This window comes from Mycteria americana, chromosome 19, assembly GCF_035582795.1.
Source record: "Mycteria americana isolate JAX WOST 10 ecotype Jacksonville Zoo and Gardens chromosome 19, USCA_MyAme_1.0, whole genome shotgun sequence".
In the NCBI taxonomy this organism is placed as follows: domain Eukaryota; kingdom Metazoa; phylum Chordata; class Aves; order Ciconiiformes; family Ciconiidae; genus Mycteria; species Mycteria americana.
This window is the reverse complement of record NC_134383.1, coordinates 4,278,043-4,303,653: the sequence shown is the minus strand read 5'-3', so window position 1 is coordinate 4,303,653 and position 25,611 is coordinate 4,278,043. Positions and strand designations below refer to the sequence as shown.

The window sequence follows — 25,611 nt, the reverse complement described above, 5'->3', positions numbered from 1 at the left end:
ACCTATCTTCCATGAATTTTGCTAATCCATTTTTGAACCTGTTTATATATTTGGCCTCCACAGCATTGGGTGGTGATGAGTCCCACCATTAAATCATATATTGTTTGAAAAAGTTCATCCAGGATGTCCTGTACAATGCTATCAATCTGTCCAGCGAGTAAATGCATGGCTGTTGCCAGGGCTTCAGATTCCCTCAGCCCAAATCGGCGATAATTCCCCTAGAGACCACATCCATCCCTTGCACTCGAGAAGGGAAGCAGCCCCAGACCTTCTGTGCTTCGCCACCCAGCTCGGGCGGCAAGGGACCAGTGTTAGCTCCCACACAGGGCAGCTTCTGCAGTCCCACTACTGAACGGTGATTTTTCTGGCCATACGTAGTTATTTTCCTCAGGACTGTGTTCCTGCTGACTTGCCTGAAGATCCAGTGATACTTGTTGATGTTCTAAGAATGTTGGATTTCCTGTAGAGGGGAAATTCACATGCAGCTTGTGGGATATACCCGGATTAATTTAAGATGTTCTCTTCAATTGGTCGTTTTTTTCTAAGTCCAGATCAAGAAAGCTGTAGAACAGTTTATAGGAATAAACAGGGAAGCCCACTGATTTGACTCGGTATTGTTTGGGGATTTTGAGTTACTCCGAGGTGTGCTGGTACAGGAAATCAGAAGCAACAGGTAAAAGCTCAGCTGAACCCCAAAGCATCAAGCTAAGGACAGACCTTCATGTTAGTAGAGACATTTTCAGACTGCAGATTTTTTTTTAAAAACTAATTAAGCTCTGATGACTTCAGCTGTATTTTCAGCCTCTGATTAAGGCCACGATACTAATTAAACTCTTGAATTATTAAAAATGCAAATAATCAGACCTGTGTGCAACAGCAGACTTGTGTTTCCATGCTCCAGGACAGCGGTGGGAATATTTGGCAGAGTCCCTTGTGGTGACAAGTTTTTCTTTTCCTTTTTTTTTTTTTTTAAGATGGCTGCACTCCACTTGGTGCAGAGCTAAAAATGTCAGCTGCTGGGGTAAATGTCTCAACTGCCTTGCAGCTAGACAAGTAAGTTTGATTAAAACACAGCAAAGTTTTGGAAGGAACTCTGGGTCTCTTGACATCCTGACTGTGGCATTTTCACTGAATGGGCTGTTGGGATCGAAATACCATCTAGTCCTTAGAGAGTGAGTCTGCTTTCAGTAGCAAAACTCTTGGAGCTGCATTTAAGCTACCTACTTTGTTGTCATAGTTCAAGAGCATGATAAATTATTTAGACCTCTAGCTGTCCTCCCAGATCCTCTCCGTCTGGCATCCCCTACGACGATACATGCACCTTCAGTGAGACATATATATATATAGCAGGAGATCTGATTGTGGCCTTTCCTTCAGTCCAGGTATGTTTTGGTTGTGGCACTATTAAGCAGTAGGGGATCTAAAGGACGTCTTGTTCTCTTTACTGTCAACGTCTTAGCAGGCACCAAGCACTTCTTCTGAGAAACAGCCATCCTTGTGTACAAATACATCTTTTGAAGTAGGATTTTGTAATCATAAGTAGAGCTCCTCTCCAGATGGATAGTCCTGCAGAAGTACAATTAGCTGGGCTTTGAGGTAAGATGCAGTTCTGTAGGCTGCGAGTTGGGCGAGCAAATATTGCCTCTCGCTGGCTCAGCAGTGTGGCCGTGTAGCTAGATCATGGAAATTTCTGTGTTTATAGTAAAAGGTTTTGCACAGCTCTGGAGCCAAGAGCTCCAGTGATGCCCTGAGAACCACTTCTGCGTCACTGCCTGTACCCTGGTCAGTCTTTTGGATGTGCAGCCCTTCTTCTGGTTGAGGCCCGTGGGACTCAGAAGTGTCTGTCCCATCCTGTAGCCCTTTTACCTTGCCATTATGGAGGCTCTGCTGGATCTGGCAGGGTTTGCGGCCAGTACCAGCTGGGATATTAGAGGGATATGCCAGTAGGCAGTCTAGTTATAACCTGCCCAGAGGGAAGTTTCTTCCTAGTGCCTATCCAGTTCATAATAAAGACATAAATTAAAAAAAGGTGCACAAGCCACTATTCAAATGCAGCAAGTGCATGTCATATTGAATAAACTGGAACCCTTGCTGGTGTGAAGTGACAACGATTTATTGGAGTCACTTACCAGATAAAAATACGACCCAGTGTCTACAGTTGAGTCCAGTCAATGGCAGGTGTGATGGTAAAGCTATGTCATTTTTTGCTTCCCCTCTCGACTGTCCTTTTAGTATGTTAAAACAAAGAAATAAGTGGTCATTACTTTACCTATGACAACTGATTTTTTTCATCCTCCTGCTATAATGGGCTGCAGGTGTTTCACAGCCAGCCCAGGCTAATAAGGACAGACATTCTGGCCGCATGCCAAAATTATAAAACTGTCCAGGGAGAGAAGAAAAGAAAAGACAAGGGGCGGAGGTGGGGGGGTGGGAAGGAAAGGAAAAGAAAGCACGGGAGTCACTCCATGCTGAGATTTTGTACTTTTGTGTCTCCTGAAGTGAATACATCAGTCAGGAATCAAAGGTTTGAAAAGTCGTTCAGCCCCTCCAGATTAGAAGGCGAACCATCTGCACGACAGGATGGAGCTCTCCTCAAAGGCTGCAGGCCAGGGCTGCTCTCAGTGACACCAGGGTAAGCCTGGAGTATCTCCACCAGCGTTACAACCAGCACACCCGGGATCTCGGATTCTGGCCTGGTGCGTGCGTCTTCCTGCCAGAATAACGTTTTGGACCCAGCCCTTTAATGTTGTATCACCATAGTGACGGGCTCCTCTGCTCCAGAGCTGATGAGGAATCGCTGTGGGGTTGTCCAATGTTAATTAATCCCTTTTAGGCAAAATTTGAGCTCGGTGGAAACTGCAAAGACAAGGCAGCCCATTCAGAGCACTGAAGCCTTCCCACCCTCTTCGGTTTTAGCAATATGTCTTGCCCTCAAGTCCCACATGCCACAGCAAATCCCTTGTGTTTCCCAGAAGTTAGAGCAGTGACGGAAAGTCAATGGGGAGGAAAGATGTGCGGTATGAGAAGGGAAGATACGCGGGCGTCCTTACAGCTTTGCAGATGATGCTGTTTGGAAAGCCTGGCTTGTGATGCAGGCTTCCCAAGGTGCTGCATTTTTGGGCGTGAGCCAAACTGCAGCCAGGGTAACCAAGCACAAAGGAAGAGCTGGATCTGAGGCACTGGCTGGCTTAGACCGTTTGGCTTGAATTGCCCTAAGACATTGTGGCTAATGGCGAGAGATCGACCTCTCCAAAAGTACCTCTCTCGCCATCAATTGCATGAATGCCTTGGGGATGTCCCTCAGCTGAGGCACCTCAGGCAGGTCCCTAAAGGTAAGTGAGATGTGTCCAGGCCTAAGGGCATGTCCATGGGGAGAAAGAGATCCCAAAGCTAGTCCTGACTTGGGTTAGCCACGGCGCAGGGTCACGGAGAAGCTCTGATCCCGATAGCTAGACTGCTCGTGTAAAACCAACCCGAGTGCATCTCCTCTGTGCTGCTGAGTGTTTCTGGGTCTGGATTAGCTCTCTCGGACACAACTGGAGTGTCCCTGACCCCAGGGTGCAGACATACCCCTGGGCCGCACCCTGAAAGATGCCAAAAGACATTATCCAACCCACCAAATGGTTTGGGGTCCAGCTATCCTAGTAATGGACACATCTGAGGTAAATTTACTTCACTGGATTTAATATGACACATCCCAGCCACAAATTTCTTATCCAAGTTTGTTTGGAGCCAGGATTTGGTTCAGGCCAAGTGTTTTGTTTTGTTTGTTTATCTAAGATATGTTTTTGGATGCTTAGCAGGAAAAAAAAAAAAAGCCGTAACTGATGGATGTTAATTATGTTCATTTCAGATCTCCTTTTGGCAGCTGGATGAGAAGGGAATGCCACCGCAAAGGAAGGATTACGGAGGCGAGGTTCAAGTTGTATTCAAAGGGCCCACAAGTGCTGTGCATTGCACATACCAGCACCGCGACAGGTCGGTACCTTTTCGCTGGAGTCACTCTCAGAGTTCTGCGAGTAGCGTCCGTGATAACTCAGTCAGAACCTGCATATGGATTTAAAGGTGATAAAAGTGCCACAGTTGAAATTCACTTGTATCAGAAAGGAATTACACAGTTGTAAGGCTTAAATGATTTTAAAAATGGTACTAGATCACATGTTTTATAGTAAGCAAATGGTTGTTGAAAAGAACTTTCAGAAAGTGCTTTGTAATGAGACAGACTGAGTCAGCTTTGAATTTTCTGCTTCTTTGGATGGCCTTTGGGTTTTTGCATTAACCCGACTAGGTAGTTTGCTTGGAAAAGTCTGTGAATTCGTTGTTTGCAAAGTGCCGAGAACACTATGACATCTCTGAAAATACAAATAATAATGGTGGTGGGTCAGAACAGTGGTAATGAACAGCAGCTTGTCAAAATCTTTTGTGATGGCTTAGAAATCCATGAATTCTTTTGCTCTCTGATTCACCCCTTGAAGTATCCTGTGCTTTGATTTCTGCCTTTGGATGCCAGTAATGTGCAGCTAAGATTCGGGCCAGTTCCTAAGAAATTGAACGCAATTTGCTTTCTTTGAAAGAGTTTCAGATAGGGCCAGATCTGCAGCTGGTGCAAACCTGTGTCTTGGGTGGCTTTAGCAGAAGTTATTCCCTAATCTGGCAGTCAGGGTTTGATTCTCCTGCTTAGAAGTTTAAGTTCCTTACAGTTCCCATAACCAGCACTCAGTTTTAGGATGGCTTCCTGGTGCTTTGATCATTCCTTTAGTTAACTTCAACACGGTTTATGCATATTCAGCTGCTGAGAAGGCCAGGTGCCAGTATAAACCATTCATGCTTCGTGTTTGTGGCTTACTTTGAGACTGAAAACTTTTTAGGTGCATAGCATTTTATAGCGTAAGTGCACTAGGGCAATTCTCATTCTCTTGTACTGTATGTGCAAACTTCCTTAGTCCAAGACTGGCTCTGTCTAACATTAAGCATGTGGTCGGGCTGCCTGGGTCACAGTCCTATGCTTCCCAGCATAGCCTTGGGTGAGTGGAGAGGAGTAAACGGGTGCAAAAGGCATCTCAGACTGCAGGCGGATTGCCTATTGCTCTGAAAGCGTCCATCTCTCCTGCTGATCCCGGGGAGAGCAGAGGGCATAGCAGAAAGGGGACGGATTCGGGGCACTGCTGTGCAGGCTTTTAAATGTGCTGCAGAAAAAGATGCCAGAGCTCTTTATGGGGTGTCCTGATTTGGGAGCTGTTGTGGAGATGGGATACAGAACCACATGTATATTGGGTGGCAGGGGCATTACTTCATTTTCTTTTCTTCTTAAGCTTATCTGAGGGGAGGAAACTGTAGACGTTATCTTTTTCTGAGTGGAAAAACTGATTTCAAGTATATATGTTTGAAGCTAACAACAGCGTGAGCCAGGTTAACTTGACTAAATAGGCATATGAGGCCACAAAATCTGACTGAGCCTAATTAGAAACCAGGATGCCTCCCAGCACTTAAAGGTTTCTTTTAAGATTATGATGAGCTGACAAAATTTATTAGTGAGAGGTGGAATTGGTATGAGCCATGTTTGGCATTTTACTACTTAGTGGAAGCAACAAGAGGCCCTGTGTACAGATCAGAACCACACGTGCACAAATCTGGATTGATTCACCCCACCTACTTCTTGGTGTTTAACTCCAGTACCTGAGTTAGTTGCACAAAGCTCTCGGGGTCGATGAGGTGGGCTGAATGACCTTTGGAGATGCTGCTGATCTGCTGTGGAGCCCAAGAAGATTATGCTCTTAACCGGGGGTCTCAATTAATTGCCTGCACCTTGTTGGGATGAATGCAAGCCAAGATGTGGTGTCCACTCATCAAAGTGAGACAACTGTTGTGGTTTAATCCTAGCCAGTGACTAAGCCCCACGCAGCCGCTCGCGCACTCCCCCCCCGGTGGGATGGGGGAGAGAATTGGAAGAGTAAAGTGAGAAAACTCGTGGCTTGAGATAAGGACAGTTTAATAATTGAAGTGAAATAATAATAATAATAATAATAATAATAATAATAATAATAATAATAATAATAATAATAGAAGAACATACAAAGCAAGTGATGCACGATGCAATTGCTCACCACCCGCTGACCGATCCCAGCCCGTCCCCGAGCAGCCATCGCTGCCCCCCAGCCAACTCCCCCCAGTTTCTATACTGAGCATGACGCCCTATGGTATGGAATAGCCCTGTGGCCAGTTGGGGTCAGCTGTCCTGGCTGTGCCCCCTCCCAGCTTCTCGTGCACCCGGCAGAGCATGGGGAGCTGAAAAGCCCTTGACCAGTGTGAACACTGCTTAGCAACAACTAAAACATCAGCGTGTTATCAGCATTATTCTCATCCTAAATCCAAAACACAGCACTATACCAGCTACTAGCAAGAAAAAGAACTCTCTCCCAGTCGAAACCAGGACAACAACGCATGGCCCAAGTAAACTGAAAAGGAGAACACCAGGTTCTCGTGAAATGCTTTGTAGAGAAGAGGCATTGCAGTCTGCCAGCTGTTGAATGCTGCTGGGTAGTTTACCAGCAGGGGTGAGGATTTAAAGAGTTGAAGGAGGGCACGGTAGTAGTTTTAGACATTTATTTCCAAGGATTTATTTTGCTTTGAGGCAGCGCTCTCTACCACTAGCCTGGATTCCTCTGCTCTCCGTCCTGCCCATCGCATTAATACAGGCAGCGCACTGCCTCTGTTTGTGGGATCAAGCCGTCAGCCCTGGATCGGGGCCTTAAAACTGTTGTGCCTGAGTGCAGCCAGGCTGCCAGCGAGAAGCAGGGCTGATTTACGCTGGCCGACAGTGGGACCCAGTGCCGACCAAATGCAGTCCTCTCCGTTCGATGCCAGCAGGTGCTTTGCCTATCTGGGCACTGCCAAGCTTCCTCCCGCTGTTCTCCTTAGTTCCAGTGTTTCATCTTTGCTCGTGCTGCTGTTTTTAATCCCTCTGCCTCGCTCCCGGCCCTTGGTGTCTGTTCAGAGACTCGGTCTCATTTGCTGTTGTCCTGGTGCCAGAATTTGAAGTCGGAGACGATGGAGCCGCCTCTGCGTGGGGAGGACTCATGCTCGCTGGCTCCACCGTCTGGACCTGGCCCCCAGCACAGAGCTCAGCAACCCCTAACAGGTCCCCTTGCTTTCTCTCCAAGAATACGATTAGAGGTTTGAAACTGAGCAGACAGCTGGTATACTCTCCCAGGGCAGCCTCTGTGTCTGGGCCTCCATTGTTTTTGGCCAAATCATATCCTATTCCTTTCCAAAAGCGTTTCAGTCCGTAAAACCAGACCAGGTGCCTTTGGTTGTACTCATTCCTGAAATACCAGTGATGAACAAAAGCATTTTGGATCGGTCTTAAAATGGGTACGAAATTAATTTCAAACTGGGATGGGGTTTTTTTCCCCCCAATTAAAGCATTTGAATCTTCCCTTATGCTTTCCAGATAGAAAACTGACCTTGTTCAAATCAATCCTTGGTCTTATACCCGATTTACTGCATCCTCTTTTACTAGATCTTCAAAATTGCTTCATGCCACGCTGCAGTCTCTGAAATCTGACCTCTATATAGGTTCTTTGCACCTTGACCTCTCGGGTTTTTTACGTAGAATAAAACTCCCAGCAAGTCAGATGATAGGTTTTGCTGCGGTGTGCTTTCCCATTCTGCTCAGTAACTTGCCAGAACAGCGGAAAAAGCAAAAGAAACCTTACCTTACCAGCCAAAATTGGTGGGAGCGTTTAAAAGCTCGGGTGGCCTCTGAGCCTTGGTTTAGTTCTGCATCCCTGTTAACTGCCAAGCTAAGTGCTTTGTCCTCCAGACTGTCCTTCATCTAAACAGCATGAGCAGTACCACTGGCACCGGGGCTACGGAAGGGCTCCTGATGCTGCCAAGAAGATGGGCCCTAGTTACGGAGCGGAGATCTGCCAACCTTCTGTGCCGGGGAGTTTGCAAACTTCCACAACGCATCTGTTTTATTTCAGATCATGGATTGCACTGAATAGTCCTTTTGTGTGCTCTGTCTCCAACTACTAAACCTGGCTCTGAAGAAGCCAGAGATAAATATGACAGCTAGTGTTATAGAGTATCCCCTGGATACTACGGCCTGACCTGCACCCACTGTCTATCTTAACGTTGTCAGTAATAATGTTTATATTGCTGCGTCAACTTCATTTCTTATCGTGTAACCAGAGATGGGCCAAATGAACGTGGAAAGCTTTTCTGTACCTCTGCATTCAGGGTCATTTGGAGGTCCACAGATGGAAGAGGCACTTTGCCACTGCACTGTTTACCCCGACGAATGCCATGATGTTCTATGTATCATTCAAGGGGAAAATAATACTGTTCGAAACGACAGGAGAGCATTACAAGGGTAGACTGAATGGCACGACTGCAGATCGGCAAGTCTGCCTACCCGCAGCATGTGCTGTTACAGCAGGTTTTGCAGAGGTAGGCTCTGTCCGCATTTCCCGTGGGACATTACCTTCCAAACTGCCACAGATTCTCTGCGTGGGTTCAGATAGCTACAGTAACGCTAACCGCGGTTTTGTGTACTGTTCGTGTGCATTGTTAAATGGGCTTCGGTTTGCATTGTAGAAATTCTTACACGTCAGTGGCAGGGGAAATGGTTTTGTGTCTCTACCGGTGGATAAAGGTGTGCTTGCATGTGACTATAGGTCCCAGTAAAGCGGCGTAAAGAGGAGGGCCGTTTCATCGCACCTCTGAGCAGCAGGTCTTTGATGGCTGAATCAGGGTTTCCATGGGCCGATCTTATCTCCAAAGAGTGGTTATTCTGGAAAATTTGACCCGTTTCATTTGTATTTAAGCACAGGCACCGGAAAGAAGTGCTTATGTCTCTAGTACTTTAAGCTCAGTTGCTGGAGTGTCACCAGTTCAAGACATCACCCAGTCAGAGCCACTGGGAGCCCAGCTCTCCCTGGGCTGTCTCTGGACAGTGTTTGACTAGACTGCTTTTATCTCTCTAGTCTGTCTGTGGGAGTTGAATCTTTGTACAGAGACTGCATTGCTTGGCATCTAATCTGCACTAGTTGACTCAGTCAGCCTCAGAAGGCAAGGGAGGAGGGAGATAAGTAGGAGGAAGAAAGGTGGGAGTGGAAAATAACATATTTGAGGGGACAGCAGGAAGCCTAGGCTCATTCGCATCTTGGGAATTGCTCAGGACATGACCAAGTGAGTGTTTCCTGATCCCCTCTTTTTTTTTTGTTGTTTTTTTGTTTTGTTTTGTTCCCCTGTGGGCCAGGAAGAACGGACGCCTAGTAGGGCACGAGTGGGGGAATCCCAACATGGGTGATGCCCTTAGCAAATGTCCCTAGAAAGCCAAGTGTCCCAGGTGGGTGGTAACCTTGACCCACCAAGATAGCTCAGTCGCAAAGATTTTCTTTATATTTTTTTCTGTGGTACCTGGATTTCCGTTGAATATCACCCGTTCAGTCCAGTCCTTGCTTATACCTTGAGAGGAGTGCTCTGCATGGAGGATATTTTAATACACGTTTGCTTGTTATTGTTTGCTTTTTCTGTGGGAAGATGGATCAAAATGGAGACTAGATGAGGTTCCTTGGTGAGGGAAAGAAAGTCAGGAAGACTTCTAAAAGATAAAAAATGTTACTGTTTTTGGATAAAAGGGCTGGGGGTTGTTTCACGCTGCAGGTTATTTGAGAAGAGAGGCCATTGTGGAGGTGGAGCTGTAAAGCAGGACAGGAAGGAGAGGGGTATAACCGTGTGTCTTTTCAAGTACTTCAGGACACTCCAATGTAAAAGTCGCCATGTGAATGTCAGACACTGTTGTCTATTATTATTAAAGTTGGGGATCTGCTCATACTTTTAAAGATCAATAATCCCGCATTCTCTAAACAGGCAGAGCTGGAATCACAGGACGCTCGTTGCATGTTCCATGTACTTCAGGGACTGGTTATGTCTTTTCTTTGTCTGCCCTAATTAAATCAATAAATGGCCTTTGTAGTCACCTGTGTAGCAGGTGACAAGTTGAGCTGCTCGAGGTCACTGAAGAGGGCATCCCGGCAGCCTTTGAAAAAGAAAAGGATTTTGATCCAGAATAGTCATGATGTCCTAGTTTCCTAGTCCCTTGGGCCAGCTTGTTCCTAGAACAGGGCTCTGAAAGCACATAGAAAAGAACAGAGGAGAATTGTCTTCTCTCAGGGATGATCTAAGAAATCTGGTATTTCTCTTGTCTCAAATCTTTTGCTGTTTACTCCAGCTGTCACCTGTTTTGTTTCTTCTATGCTTGTCTTATTAACATATTAGTAATGCCGTGATGATTAGGTGAGCAGATTATGTGTCAATGTTGCATTATGATTTAGTTTCTAGTTGTACTGTAGCAACTCCTGGGTGTACAGGCATTGATGGGAACTGTATTGTGTAGGTTGCTGCATAAAGCCAGTGCTTATTTATCAAGGTGAGATCATTTTAAGTGGAAGTGGGTAGAAAGAAATTTTGATTCAGATTCCTCTGGGTCCTGTGATTGTTGGAAATCCAGATCAACTCCAAATGGATCCAAATTTTACATGCAATACGTGTTTCAAATCAGTTCAGCCCGAGTCTAAGACTGACACAGCCTCATTCTCAGAGATGAAAACAAATGCAAATCCGTGTGCTGGGGTTTGTTCTGCTGGATTAGCCCGTTTTTTTCCCAGATTGACGCAAGGGCATTTGCAGGTGTTTTCTCTGTGGTAGCTGTTGTTTGACTCTGGGTCCTGGTATGCAGGTGTTTGGAAGAGTGGCCACTGTGACTAGCACAGCTCCGGTGCTCCGGGGCTCCGGGGCTACCGGGGCTCCGGTAAGGCTGCTGCCGTTAGCAGCTTTTTTGCCAGCCCCCTAGGACAGGGGTGTGTGCGCAGAAACCTGACCTTCAGAGCACGGCCTTCCTTCCCTGGGACTCGCCGGGATGGATCGGCATTCCTAGAACCCTGTGCCTTGTTCTACTTGTTCTAGCACTTGAGCATTATCAATATAAAATAAAGCAGCACTAGTAGGATGGGATTTTATTTTTTTTTTTTTTTTGCTCAGGGGTATAAAAATGGTATCTTTTAACCTGTCAGTATGCATTTACAACACATCTGAGGTTTGAAAGAGGCTGTCCAAAAAGAAACCCAAGAGTAATAGGAGTGTGTTAGTAGAGCCAGTAGGCACTGAATAGTCTCTGTGGTGGTAGAAAAGCCTTAGGCTTCAACTGGTTGCTAATTATGTGGCTCTATTCCTTTTTAAGAAAATACCATGCAAGGTTTGTGAAGGAGGTAAAGTGTGTTAATCCATGGAGAGTTACCAGTTTTGGGGTTGGTGGTTTTATTCTTTTTTTTTTTTTCTTTTTTTTTTCCCATGGCTCAATTTGGTATTAGAGACCGGGCTTTGGTTTTAAAATGAAGCCGCATTCCCAAGTTCTGCCATCCATCTCTTAGAGCCACTGTGTAAAGGGCACAAGTTATTCCACCTTAAAAAGAAAATAAAAAAAGAAAAAGGGAAAAAAAGCAAAACCCACGCTGTGCAGAGAGGGAGAGAGTTACAGAAAGTGGGCCCCCTGCTTTTTTCAGAGGGGGAATGTAAGCAGATCCTTGCTGAAACTGCTTCACTCAGCAGTTTTCAGCTTGTTTTAATTGGCCTGGCCTGAAAGAATTCTGAATGCTGTACCTGTGCCAATGAAAATGCAAATGTTTCCCCGAGACGAGGCACTCGGAGTGCCTGTGCCCCAGCTCTGATAGCAGCAGCAGGGGCATGGAGACATGTATGTGATGGGAAACGGGGAGGCCTTGATCTAACTCAGCTTAGAAAACAAAGGGCTTTGGAAAATGAAGCCTGAATAAGGCAGACCAAGGCAAAATGTAGCGTACCTACTGGAACTCCCGCAAAACCAGCAGCTTTTCTGCAGTGAAGTCCATTACCCTCTCACCTGGCACTGGACTATTGGATACTTTACTAATTTACAGGGGAACTTGATAGATATGCCTCTCTCTCAGTTTTTGTTCATTTATTTGTTTAATTGTTATTTACTGCAGAAGGTCTCCTCTCAGAAAGAAGGCTATCCTTTCAAGCGCAGAGATGCTGTCATCGCGCGCGTCCTTACAGCCAGCGGGCACGGTGATGTTAGGTACCGCCGTGTGCCGTCGGAGACTGTCTCGCAGCGGGAGAACTGAGGTTACGAGCGGATCCCAGGCTCTTGCTGCCTGCAGGAGTGAATAGGGTGGGCTGGGAGATACCAGTGATGTTTCTGCATGTGGAGCCTGGTGGCAAGGCTGTTGTTGAAGCAGTAGTTGATGGATCCTGCTTGATGGTTTGGGCTCTTCCTTGTCTGTGCTGCTGTAGCCCGGGGCCCCTGGTCTTGAGGGCTGTTCCACCTCACACTGGAGCCAGATTTTCCGGGTGGCTCAAAAGAGTAGCACCAGGGCCACTGAATCAGACACTGACTGTGTCTACTAAGGTGCTGGAGTTTGGTTTTAACTGAGAATTTGGATGAGGGAATCAAGTTGTTTCTCTGAACCAGTAAGATCTTTTCCCGGTCTATCTGGTGTAGCCTAATGCTCTTTAGTACTGAAACTTCAGCATCACCCCCGTTTAATAATGACTATTCTTTTCTAACTCCATACAAACTGTTACTTGTGTTGCTAGCTCAGCTGGTTACAGCATTTCCGAATTAGTTCAGTTTCACGGTCCTGCATCCTGGTGCAGTGTAAACTGTATTCCCTCCCAAAGCATCAGCTCAGTGCTGGAGTCAGAATTACTGGCATGACTGTCTATATGCTCTAAGCTTGCCATTATCTTAAAACATGAAAAGATGACTGCTTAATTCTTTGTGTTTGTTTTCTGAGGCTTTTTACAACAAACCATCTTTCCAAAGTGGAAAAACCCCCAAACAAACGGTTTCCATTTCACTTAAATTCGATAGTAACTGGGTGCATCATCACTAAATTCTGGTGTGTTTGTACAAGCATGGGTCTGGAACCTCCCCAGGTAGTCCCATACCTGCCTTTCCCATATCCCATGTTTATGGTTTTCATTCCCTTGAGATGCTGGCCCTACACAGAATTGTCTTTCATCCCCAAGCCTACTTTTTTGCATACACGTGCATCTCCCTGAGGTAGCTACATGAGTGCAAAAAACCCCCCAAACCAAACCACCAACAACAAATCCTTTGCAGCTCTTGAGTCTCATGTATATCCTGCGTATTGATACTCCCCACATGGGCCTGGGTACCAATATTCCTCATATACTGAAATTCCCCATAGGCTGGGCATCCCTCAGTGTGACCATTCTAAATGCAGATAACTCCACAACATACGTATTACAAATGACAGCCGCACAAAAGTATGTTCTTACGCATCCATAAAACATACCTCTTCATAAAGGACACATACTAAAGTCCTGAAGTGAATGAATAAGAAAAATTACCTGGCTCAGCTTATTTTTCTGCCTCATGTCAAATTACAGCCCAGTTGTGAATTGGGAAAAGAATTAATTTTCAATAAATGGTTGATCAATTCTTTTCTGTCTTTGTAACTCCCTATACAGTAATGAATATGCATTCTTTGCATTTTCCAGATAAATATCCAGCATCTTAGGGTATTTAAAATTAGATCTGTATACGTTCACAGGGCAATGATTATTCTGAATTTCATCTGAGGCAATTAAAAAGCATCATGATGACATTTAAGGTGATATTTTTCTCCCCTATGTTAAATAATTATAAATAATAATAATGATTAAACAAATTATTCTGTTCCTCCCAGTCTGGATCAACCTTTAGGTTAATAATCTAAATCATTAAAATTCATCTGCGTCTCAAAGGATTGAGCAGTTAAAAAAATTGGAAGAACCTTTCTGCATAAGGGTGATTGATAATTACCAAAGCAAAGATGTTTTGTGGGTAAAAATTGTGAAGGCTCAGCAGATTGATTGGGTTATATATTGGTCAGGTTGAGGTGATATTTTCAACAATTAAACTCGGCACGTTTTTATCAACTGACATCCTCTTCGTAGGATGATGCAGAGGTCAAGTCCCACCCTGCTTCTTAGTAGACTGGCTCTCAGGAATTTGTGGTCCACAGCTGCAAGCTCGTTGTGTGACCTTAGGTCACTGATGGCCATTTTTTGAGATTATTATTTAATTACAGTGGGAGTTAGGCCCTTATATATATTTTTATATATATATGTGTCTATATTTATTTCCTTAAACTGCCTCTGTGAGTGAGATTTCTCTAGACTAAGTTCAGTCATCTAAAATCCAGCTGTCTAGACCAAGCTACTAGTCGGAGGAATAACCGGTAGTGTCTATCACTTCCCTCTGCTTTAGGGTTGGTTGATTTACCCCCACAGGTGCCCGTATTCCTTTATTTGTGATATAAAGCACCTGAACAATTAGATGAGAATTGAAACCCAACTTTTAGATGGTTACAGCTAAAAGATGAATATGACTCAAGCTGTCTCTCAGCCCCTGTAGCCATGAGCACTCTTTTCCCATAGACTTTGCAAAGATAATGTGGTAAAAACTCTGAAATACTATTTAGCTTCTCTATTGACAAGAGCAATGTAAGATGACTACCTGAAAGGTATATGGACTCTTTTGGACTTTACACCTCTCTGGATAATTAGAGACTTGCCTGGCCACAAAGAGCCAAGGAAGAATGGATTTCCAATGCGGGAAGGAAAGATAAGGCTTTCCCTGTGGGGTTTATCGGATTGTGAATTGCTCCACCTATTTGCAGAGTTTCTCAGAAGTAGTCTGTGTTCATCCATCTTTCCCCCTCCCTCCCTCCGGGCTATTAAATCTCTTCTCACTCTGTGAACACCAAGCCTTCATGTTGTCTTTATAAATTGCTTTTCTTGTTGAACGTGGCTGTGCTTTGCAGAAAAATACCCCCTCCAAAGTACTCGGGACCAAAGAGATACCCTATATACAGAACGCAGACTAAGGAGACTCTCCTTTAAAATGTGGGGGGCTACGCAGTTACATCTGATTTCACTGAACGCAGGCTCTGGCTGTTGATAACACTCTCCTCTGTCTTTCTCTCACTCTCATTTCTTTCTTCCTTTTTTTTTTTTTTTTTTTTTCCCCTTTCTTAAACACATTTTTATATTCCCATCTCGTTTTGCTACTTACGTCCCTTCCCGCTTTCCCTCCCTCCCCCGTCGCCTTATCTTCCTGGGTGTCCCTTGCTACGTACGGATGCTGCAGTGCTGCTATTCCAGCCCAGATTTAAAATCCACTGAGACGCCTTAGCCCAGCCCCAGCATCCAGTGGTTGCTTGCTGCAGACGGGCTGACGTTCCCTGGAGAACAGCCTTGCTCAGGAAATGTTGCTATTTCCGGTCTCGGCTGCAGCCAGGAAACGAGGAGGCAGCAGTGAAGATATTTTTTGCATTTGATGGGATTTTTTCTTACTTTGTAGCGAGGAATGCTCAGGCCGGCCGGTCCTGCGGCGAGGGGTTTGTTGAAACGCTGGGTCCAGGGAGGCAGCGTCTGAATTTGGGGTCGCGTTAGACCCAGGTTCAGATTAAGGCTTGGGATCTGAAAGCAGCGAAATGCGAGGGAATGATCCAAAGGTTTGAAGCCAAAATAGTAAACGTGACCTCATGAAAGTGTTTCTTCTTTCTGTTGCTGATGTTCTCATTTGCTTGTTTGTTTGATTTGAGTTTGCTTGGGTTGTTTGGGGATTTTTTGGGTTTTTCTTGGGCTTTTTTTGCCACAGAATTAAATAATGTAAAGTCTCTTCTGAATCCAGAGCAGTGCCTTTTGGGTGCTGCACACGTAGAAATTCCCATCTGCTTCCACCACAATGAAAAGGCTTTCAGATCCCGCACCAATATTGGCCCACTTCTACGTTAATTTTAAATAGACTTTCTTAAAATTAATCTCACGAGAATGTAAAGCAGTCAAGGGTACTTTAGTTTTAATGGAAAATGTGTGGCTAATCCCCTAGATTATTTTAAAAAAATCTTGTTCTTATTAGTGTGAATATCCTGTAAATTTCTACTGCAAGTAGTGGTTAAAACACTGAAAGTAAGCATTTCCAATGAAAAAGAAAAAATAATAATGGTAATAATTTCGTGAACTTGGGTGGCATTTTAGAAGTATGTTATTTTTAGAGCTAAACGGAAGATAATTCTTGTGAAGGATTTCAAATTTAGCTGTTTTCAGAAACAGGCCCATACTTTGAAATTCTCTGGAGGAAGCTTTTCCTCTACCTGTGCCTCTCCTCCTTCAGAAAAAAATACATTTGAACGGAATTTACCATTTCATCAAAATATTTACTCTTTTTAGAAATATAATATGCATTCGCTATAGAGAGATTAAAAAGATTCTATGTCGATGTTGAACTTTTCTTCAATATATGAAAATATAATAGTAAAGCTAGTAAATGTCAAAGCAAAATTTATTCCTAATGAGAAATAAAACATTTTTTCTGAAATTCTGGCATGGCTAGTTTTACAGGATTTAAAGGTTTTTCCTGGTTTTATTCAATGCAAAAAGGTTGTTGTACCATTAGCCGGATTTTTCCTAGGGTGTTTCAGCCTCGGTTCCCTTGAAGCTCCTGTGATTATGGATAAAACATTAGCTACGTTTGCGACCGCGTTGTGTTTCGTTAGTGCTTCGGAACCGGAGTCACAAACCACAGGCCAAAATCCTGCCATCACCTTGCAAACGCAAACAAGAGCTGGCCTCTGCCCTAAGTGCGCGTATTACAAGAGTGCCTACAGCAAACATTTCCCGACGGAGGAACGCGTGACAGCAGCCGTATACGCACCCGAAGGGGCCGGGTATGTTATCTGCGTAGCCCCCGGTGCCGCGGCCGCAGGCAGCCCGCGGCGTTTAGGGCACAGCGATGTGCGTTTGAAACTCCGGCACAGGGGATCCAAGCCGGGTCAGCGCCTTTGTCTGCTAGGGGTGGCACTCGGTATTTTTACTAGGGGTGGCACAGATACTTGGTATTTTTACTGCATCCCAGGAGTTTGCTCTAAATCTGTGACTTGCCGTGATGCTCTGGCATTGCCTGCCGCGTTGTGTTTTGCTTTCCACAGGTACGTCTGTGTTTAGGTTGGCGAAGCGAGTTGGGTGTCCTCTTGGCGCAGCTCTCTTGCTCAAAGAGCAGCGAAGCCTGCAGCCTGTAGGTCTGAACAGACAAAAGGGAGGGAGAAAGGGGGGGAGCGACTTGCTTGTAGTCATCCAGAAGGAAAACATAAATCTTCTGACCTGCAATACAATGCTTGTTCCCTTAGCACCCACTGCCTCGCAAGCCATGTCCCAGATCTTTACGTATGTGATAGTCCCACCGAGTTCAATTGTGGCTAAGGAAACACAAATATTGTTACTCACATGTGGAGAGTTGCTCATGTACTAATCAGATGAAGAACAGAGATATCCATCTCAGCCCTGTTAACTCCATGACACAATTCATCATTGAAGTGGCTAACGGAGGGCTCAATTAGGCACTTGTGATTTTGGCTAGGGCCTGCAGAATAGTGTCCCGTTGTATAATTTTGTTTGGTTTTGGTTTTATATAGTAAAGCACAAATAACATTTACTCATGAGACAGACTAGGGACACACTGCCAGAAATAGAGGCTCCCGACAATTATACAGGATGTTGCTGTGGTGTTATCATATGATTCATCCACTATGAGTATGAACAATTGTTAACCTCAAGGCACTCTCACTTTCACGCCCTCTGACACACATACCACTGAGGACAAATATCCTCAAGATGAGTAAAACATGAGGACTGGGATTTTAACTCATAAAGGTCAGTTCATTTCAGGTTCCTACGTTAAGCCTTAACTTTGCTGTCCAGTCCTTGAGCGTGGGGATTATAAGGAGGCTTTTCTGTAAGCAATATGACGTGCTCGCTTAGTAAATCCTTTTTGGGTGCTGAATGACCATAGTAATGGCTGTGGGTAGAGACTATCAAAATGGTCCACGGTGGAAACCATTGAAATCAATTACAAAGAGAATAAATTTGGCCCAGATGGTCTGATACACCTGAGCTGAATGCAGGAGGGCGTTACTCTGAGGAGCATACCCAGTAAAGCTGGAAGAAACGTGGCCAAAGGCATTCAAGCGCTTGCGAGAGTGTCATTCTTGTGAAAAACTTCTGCGCAGGCTTTGCTTGAGCGTAAGCTTGGCAGTTATAAATTGGTAGAGCAATAGCAGCTTGTATCAGCGGAGCAGCTGGACTTCGAGACTTGTAGTTGCAAACTTGCGTGTCCTGAACGTCCCCTACCATGGATAACGGCTGGATAATGGATGAGCTTCTATGCAACCCCTTCTATTGTAAGCGTTTCGTTATCTTACGGACCGTGATGCTTATCTTTCCCGTAAATGGCTGAGGGCCACCACCGGCTGTGCCTTTTGCAATTCTTTTTGTCTAATTGAATTTAATTTCATTCTGGACCCTCCTTTCAGAACTTGACTCGGGCACTTGCTGTTGGTCAGCCATCTTTTGCCAGCTATTTTGCCTTGCAAACTCGCATCACTAGATGGCAGTGTAATGGCAAAAACCTGCCCTGCCTGGGCTGCCAGGGAGAAAAGTCAAATTTCACCTAAAAAAGTGGATGAAATTTAAAATTTGGATGCAAAACAACCAGACCTTAAAATGCCTCTTCAACCTCCTTAAATTCCCATAATACTCTCTATGAAGACCTCGGACAAGGTCTTCACTTATGACTCAATGGCATAGGAGCTACACCAATTTATGCCACCCACAGATTTGGCCCGCAGAGCTGACATGAATATCACAGCCATGCTTGTGATTTGCACGTCTATGATATTAGGTCAGGAAATCTGGGTAAGGTTTAAAATGCAGAAACAGTAAAGCAAACAAACATGATATTTTTCTTCAAAATTAAGCTTTCCTCACTCTTCAGCTGTTGCTCACGCTTCCCCACAGGATAATGTTTTGAGTTGCTTTGCAGTCCCAGACTTTGTGGTGCAATAAATTAAGCTACAGGTCATCTCATTTCAGTTCTCTTGAAATAAAAAGGCTCTGCAGTATTCAATCCCATTTTGTGGCCCAAAGGGGAATTTAAGTGGTGCACAGGTATTGGTTTTGTTTTCTGTAGGGAGAATTGCATGTAATTGAAGCATATGGAGTACGTGCGTTCGTGTATGTTTTCTTAGGTCTGGGTTAGTGCCCTCATTTATGACCAAGATTTTAACAAGGAGGAAAATGTCACAGTATAGAAAAATAAACAGGGTAAAAATAAATGGCAGAAAGACAGTCTTCACCACGCTAAACATCGTCCTTTTTGGACGTCACGAAGACAGCTGTTGGCTGAGAGTGAGATCTGAAGGTCTTTGTTAGGAAACGTTATTGCTGAGATTTTCACTGTTTGGATTTCCTGTTTTCCTCACTTCTGAACCCTTTAGCTTTTGTAATCTAAGCAGGGTCAGGTCTGGTCATCCGTAGGGAAACAGACTGACTGTGAACAACAAGGCTATGTACTGCAGGAACAGTGCTGGGGAGTCAGTAGGTGAATGGCTGGGTAGGTTATGGAGACAGCCAGGATCCTCATCAGGGTCTGCTCTGACCTTCTGTGTAATGCTGGCCATAAGACTTCCCTGTCTGCACTGCATCTGTCTGGATAAAAAATATCTATCCTTGATTTTAAAACGTTGAGTGATGGAAAACCACCCACTGTCCTTCAGAAGCGCTTCCAGGGGTTAATTGCCTTTGGCTGTTGAAAATGAGTGTCTTATTTTGGTCAGAATCTACTTAGCTTTAATTTCCTTGTCATTGCATTTGGCTATACCTCTATCTGTAGACAAAAGAGCTCTCATGAAAATTTTTTGTAGAAGCCTTTGGTGTCCAGATATGATATGCTCCAAAAGATGCTCCAAGAGCTGTCATCTTCCAGATAAGAAGTGAAAGTCAGGTTGGAACCATTTGATCCATTTGATCAGGTTGGAACCATTTGATCCATTTGATCCAAAACCCATACTTTTTAAAGAATGTGCCAAAATCCATTCAGCTTTGACTATCCACAAACTCCCCCTCCAGTATCAGTGTCATAAAATGCTTTTAACAGTCTGGTCTGCAGTGGTGATCTCCCTGCATGCATGTGCCTTTGTGTCTCCATTGGCTGAACGCTGTGGTATTTTTCCCTGCCATAGCTAAAGTAAAGTTAGCCCTAGAAGGGATGAAATTAAACCAATGTAAAGGTGCATGATTGAAAATATAGAGAGAGAGGTTGAAAAGTCCCAGCCACTGTGTCCACACTTGGTGGCAAGTCATACAACTATACCAGCAGAGTTGAAGGGATATAGTCCTATTGTGGTAGGTGCTATTCATGTTACTGCATAATATGATTTGTCACTGTGTGGTACTTAACAGTTACTCTAAGTAAAGTGACTAAGCACTGTACAACATGGCTGCGTATCAGGTGAGCCTGTGGAGTAAATCAGTGCTGTCTGTCCGTCCAGTTCTTTTGTAGAACCTGAAGGAACCACTGCCATGGTGTACTGAGCTCATTTTTCCTTCTGCATGTGTATCTGGTGCGAGCTAAACTTGGTCCTGTCTCACCATCCCTGGAGTATGACCAGGAATTCTGCTTACTACCGTCCCTGCCAGCATCCCTCTTCTCCTTTCCACCATTCAGTTTCTTACTCCAAACACCGGTTTTCACCAGCGAATAGGTTAGATCTGCTCTGGAAGGCGGTCTTCACAAGGCTAATATGTTTCCTTCCCTTCCTAATTATGCGTGGCCCATTTTCTCACACTTATACGTTGGCTTTTCTCGGCGCAGCTCATCCATGTTTTGGAGTTCTTTTGTGGTAGTGAAATCCTTCCAGCTGCAACTGTAATTAAGTTCAACTTTTTTGAAGGACAGCTGGGAGGACTTTCACAGGGTGGTGTTTAATGGTGGATTTGTCCCAGAAGCTCCGCCAAATGCCTTGGTTTTCACCTTCAAGTTCGTAGGTATAGGGGATGCCATGCAGACATTTAGGACTTGATTCTCCTCTTACTTCCGCTGCTGTCTGGAAGAAAGGCAGAGAAATCACCTGGGTTATATCAGGGTAATTCATGTGTTTGTAAGAGGACAATTGGGTTCTTGGGCTGCTGGATGGAAAGTATGTGGTTTCAGTCAAGTTGCTAGGCATCTGAAGGTGTCAGGGCTATTCTGCAAATCGAACTACGGCGCGGAGCAAGCGGACCCAGGGTCCTGCTACGGTATCTCTCCGCCGTCTTCCCAGCGTACATGCCTGAGTGGGGCAGTGTGCCCCATCTCTCCTTCTCCAGAGCAGGTGGACTGGGCAGCGGCTCCAGTTCTCCCACTCACCGACCCTCCCAGCAGCGTTGCTGCAACAGGACGTTGTGATTTACAAGGACGGGCCAGCAGGAAATTCCTACCTCCGCCCCCCGGAGAAGGGAGGAAGCAGGAGAAGCGCCGTGACTCAGAGTCATGCCTGAGTCACTGCGTGCGCGGTTCCTGGGCTGGTGCTCAGCTCACACCAGCCGTTATCCTGACCCTGCGCGCGGTCCCGGTCACCATCCCCTAACGTGCAGCTGGAATTAAGTTGCGCTCCTGCACTGATGCCTGGAGTCATTTAAGGGGGAAAAGGAGAAGCTGCATGTAGAAAAAGACCTGATTCCGTTAATGCTGCTCTTTAATACGTGAATAAACAACTTATGGCAGGTGCCTGACAGCTTATGGTAATCAAGGGGGTATTTATTGGGGATCAGAAAATATACTTAGTTGAACAAGTCTCTCTTCTGTCTTTGGCTTACCACAGACCCGCTGAAATTGGATGGGGTCATTTGCTGTCTAGTCGCAGATAATAAATCAAAGGGCTGAAGAAACTGCTGGAGAAAGGGCATGAACTGACCAAACATTTAGCTTATTGTAGTAAGCATCAGCCCAGCCAAAGTGAAACTTTCCCAGCAAATTTTCACTTTTCTCAAATCCAGCTATTCCCTGCAGGCAGCTGAGTTGTCTAAGTAAATAGAGGTCACTTTACCTTGACTAAACAATGACTTTGCTATAGTCGGTGCCAGCTATGTAGCAGTTACAAAATGTACTTTAAAGGCTTGTTGGTAGCAGGCTGCCAGGGTGAATGAACCAGTCAGTCTGGTCTACTCTGGGCAGGATTTAGGATGCTTAGTTAGATGAAGCTGTGGTCGGATCAGCTGATCCCGTTCTTTGAGTGGGGATATAGTATGCAAACGAACAGACGTGTATAAGGAGGAAGCGGGCAGGAGCTGGGGGAGTGGAGAAAGGATGACTTTCCTCTGATGTCAAAAATCCCATCATTCAGTGCTCGCAGTGAAAAAGACAAGAGGAGAAGAATGTGGAGAGAGAGAGAGGGAGAAGAAATGAAGGGAAAGGACACACTCTTCTTTCTCCCTGTTTCTGTAGGCTAACATTGTCCACCCTAATAGGACGGAGAAATAAGCCTGATCCCGAGTGCCGGGTTCTGAACAGCCTTCCAAGCCCCGGGGATTGTTCACAACCCCATCCCGATCTGGACTTGGTTAGTACTGTCTTGATATGAATAATCAGGTAGATAAAAATCGTCAAGAAACTTACTGTAGTTTCCTCAGAGCTCTCTTTGTGTTATCTTTTATTTCTGGCAATTTTAATTTTCTGATCATTGTCTGTGTTTGTCAGAGGTGTTAGGTGTCCAGCTCTCCTAGGATTTCTGCAGTGTTGTGAGAAAGGACCAGAGCTGGCTGTCAGTGAATTAGATCGAGCACCAGACGCAGGAGAGCTGGAGTTGCCTGGAGCTCTGTCCAGGTTGCTAATTCTTCCTTCCGAGGGGCTGATTTCAAAAGGTGCCAGATTTGTCCTTCGTGCATTTCGCTGTGTGCCGTTGCCTGTAATTAGTTTCTCAACTGAAAAAGCTTTCTCAACTGGAAAAAAAAAAAAAAAAAAAAAAAAAGGAAAGAAAACAAAGCCAAAAAACAACCCCACACATTTTTGGCAATGGGTTGTTTTTCTAAGCAATTAATTAAGCGCTGATTTTAAAAGAATTTGAATCCTCCTTCCACTCTGTGTCAAGCATGGATTTTGTATTAATCACTTCACTACTCTCTGACTGAGTAAGGACTGAAAAAGATGCATAGAGTAAAAATTTCCTCAGGAAATGAATCAGACAAGGAACCTATGCCTCATCTCGCCTCCTACAAATGAAGAAAGAGAGGATTTTGTCAATGGTGGGTCAGTTTACAAATGTGTCCTTTGCCGTGTGAGTCATACGTAGTGATACATTTCACAGCAATGCAACCACAGATGCAGTTTAAATCCAGGACCGAATGCCAGCTAAAGATAAATAGAAATGAATCCTCATGCCCGTAATAGTAATGAGAACGAAAATGCAACCTGTCAGACCTGCTTGTATGTCAGCTAGCTCTTGCTGCTTTCTTCACCAGTGTCAAAATTCTCGCTCACTTTAATGGGAGCAGACTAATCCCTTGGGACGTGGTCTTGTGATTTCCATTTGCTGATAACCAAGGAAGAGATGTGGATTTTTGCACGATGGAGCTGGTAGAGTACCTGCCCTGCCGTGAGCACCTTTAGCTGACTGCACTGGAGTCTTAAGGAGAGGTGACAGCGTTTCAGTAGGGTACAGCCTCCAGTCGAATGTGAATGCTCCCAGGTGGGTATCACCTCACTGTGGGGAGGTGATGAAGGAGCTGGGAGCAGATGGGAGGCAGCACTGTCTCTGGAGCTGGCTGCAATGTGTTACTAGTTTTGAGATTTCCAAAATGCTGGACAAATATTTATTTTTTTTTCCAGAAGCGCCAGCCTTTGTTAGTGTTATAGCTGTTAAGAGATGTGTAAAAACTGTTGTCGTGAAACTACCATCAAGATTTGTTGTTGTTGTTTTGGTTGTGGGTGAGATAATGAAATTTAGCAGAAAATCTGAGCTGAAATACAAAAATTTTAATAGTTTTCACTGGTGCCACTTTCCCCAGCGTTTCCTGAGACTAACCCTTGTAAGTGTGTTAGTACTCATGTTTTTGTTTTTCTTTTCCGAGTTTCCTGTAGTCATCTCTAGCTTGCCAGGCTTTAAAAATGTTAGGCAGGAGATCAGACGTGGATCAGATATTTAGTGGGTCCGCCAAAGTCAATGGCACTATCGCAATTTATTACTGGCCAAGATCCATCCATTGGTCTCCTAAAGTGTCATAAGATGAATAGCTGAGATGCTGCAGGGCTTTTTGTTAAAGATAATGGCCATCCTTGGAAAGATCTTTATATTAAACAAGTTCTTAGACACAGATTGTAGTATATTTATTTATTAGTGTGTATGCACAGTCTTTCAGTCTCTAGGCTCAAAGACCATCACAGTTTGCAAATAGAAGCATGTTCCTTTGTAAAAGTGGCAACACTGGGGCAGCACCAAAAGGTTTGAAATGGGATGGAGAATGGCAGACCTGGAGTCAAATTTAAATTTTCTAAGTCACTGGCCAGCACTTTAACCGTAAGATCAGTCCTCTTCTCTTTAGGGTTAAACGTTTCTTCTTACAAAAAGAGCCAGAGGCTCGAGGCTCTTGATTATCCATGCAAAACAGGTCAGGGCTTTGATTTGTAAGGTTTTGTCTGACACGTTTTTAAATGGGTGAAGCTCAATTTAGATTCCAAAAGAAAATCTAAATTTGGTGGTTGAGACATATACCCACTCTTCTCTCTTATCCTGAGGCACCATTCTCCACCCTTCCCCTTTCCTCCTCAAAAAATGATACCACCTAATGCTTTGAACCAAGAAAGCATATTTCAAGATCAGTGTGGAACAATTAAACCAATGATCTGTACGCTTCAAGGAGAAAACTGAGCTGCAGTAGCTCTGCTTTGACAGGTCTTTGGAGGATTTCAAGGAAGTTACACCCACTTCATTCATGATAATCGGCTGTTTAACGCAGAGCAGCTCAGTGTTATGAATGAAAGGGAGCATGTTTTGGCTTGCAGAACAACTCACAAATCTAATGCTTCACTCGTCAAATAACCAGCCACATTAAAAAAAAAAAAAAAAAAAAATCTGACTTCATTCTTGAAATGAAATTAATGAATGCAAGATTCAGTGAAAAAAAACCCAACAAAACTGACACATAAAACTGCATCCTCTCTTTCTTTAGAGATCCAGAAACATTTTACCTCTCCTTACTGTGGATTTGTGAGTCACTGTGGCTGGACAAGTTGGGGGAAAAAATGCAGCCTCTGAACAGACTTTGATGCAGCTAAGCCTGGGTCTTGGGGGGTTTTGTGCATTCTATCAGAACGTGCTGAATTGCTGGCTTTCATCTCATTTTGGTGGTGAAAGGGAAACAGAAGGAAAGAGAATATTAGGGGTAGTATATGGACTATGGAAGTAATAAGTTTTCATTTGGATGGGGTTGTAGGGGCTCTCTGAGAAGCTGCGGGCTCTATGCTGTGCCTAAGTAGCCCTGCTGGTTATGAAGTCCATTGATTTTTGTTCACTGAACCTGGCTTTGTGGAATACCACGATTTCCCCAGGTGTCGCAGGGCTGCTGGAGCTGCCCTGTGTCAGGTGCCTTCACGCCTTCTGGCAACACTGGGTTTATAGACTCTGGAGAGTCTTGGCTGATAGTAGGAGTCCTGGGAGGTCATTGCAGGCAGATGTAGTTTAGGAT

General features: G+C 44.6%; 1 protein-coding gene across 17 annotated transcripts in view; it reads left to right on the top strand.

Moving 5' to 3' along the window:
* LOC142418917 (uncharacterized) overlaps window positions 1-25,611 on the top strand; it is a 95,616-nt gene that overhangs the window by 9,586 nt on the left and 60,419 nt on the right. For 16 of the 17 annotated variants that reach the window (XR_012778440.1, XR_012778439.1, XR_012778437.1 and 13 more), the window contains exons 6-7: window positions 2,500-2,632; window positions 3,854-3,978. Coding sequence is in view for 5 of the 17 variants with exons in the window: in XM_075521397.1 (XP_075377512.1) it covers window positions 2,500-2,632; window positions 3,854-3,978 (258 nt within the window). In the remaining 12 variants the exon portion in view is untranslated. Of the gene's footprint in view, window positions 1-2,499; window positions 2,633-3,853; window positions 3,979-9,141; window positions 9,193-25,611 lie in introns of those variants that run through there. The other variant, XR_012778444.1, reaches the window with a different exon arrangement.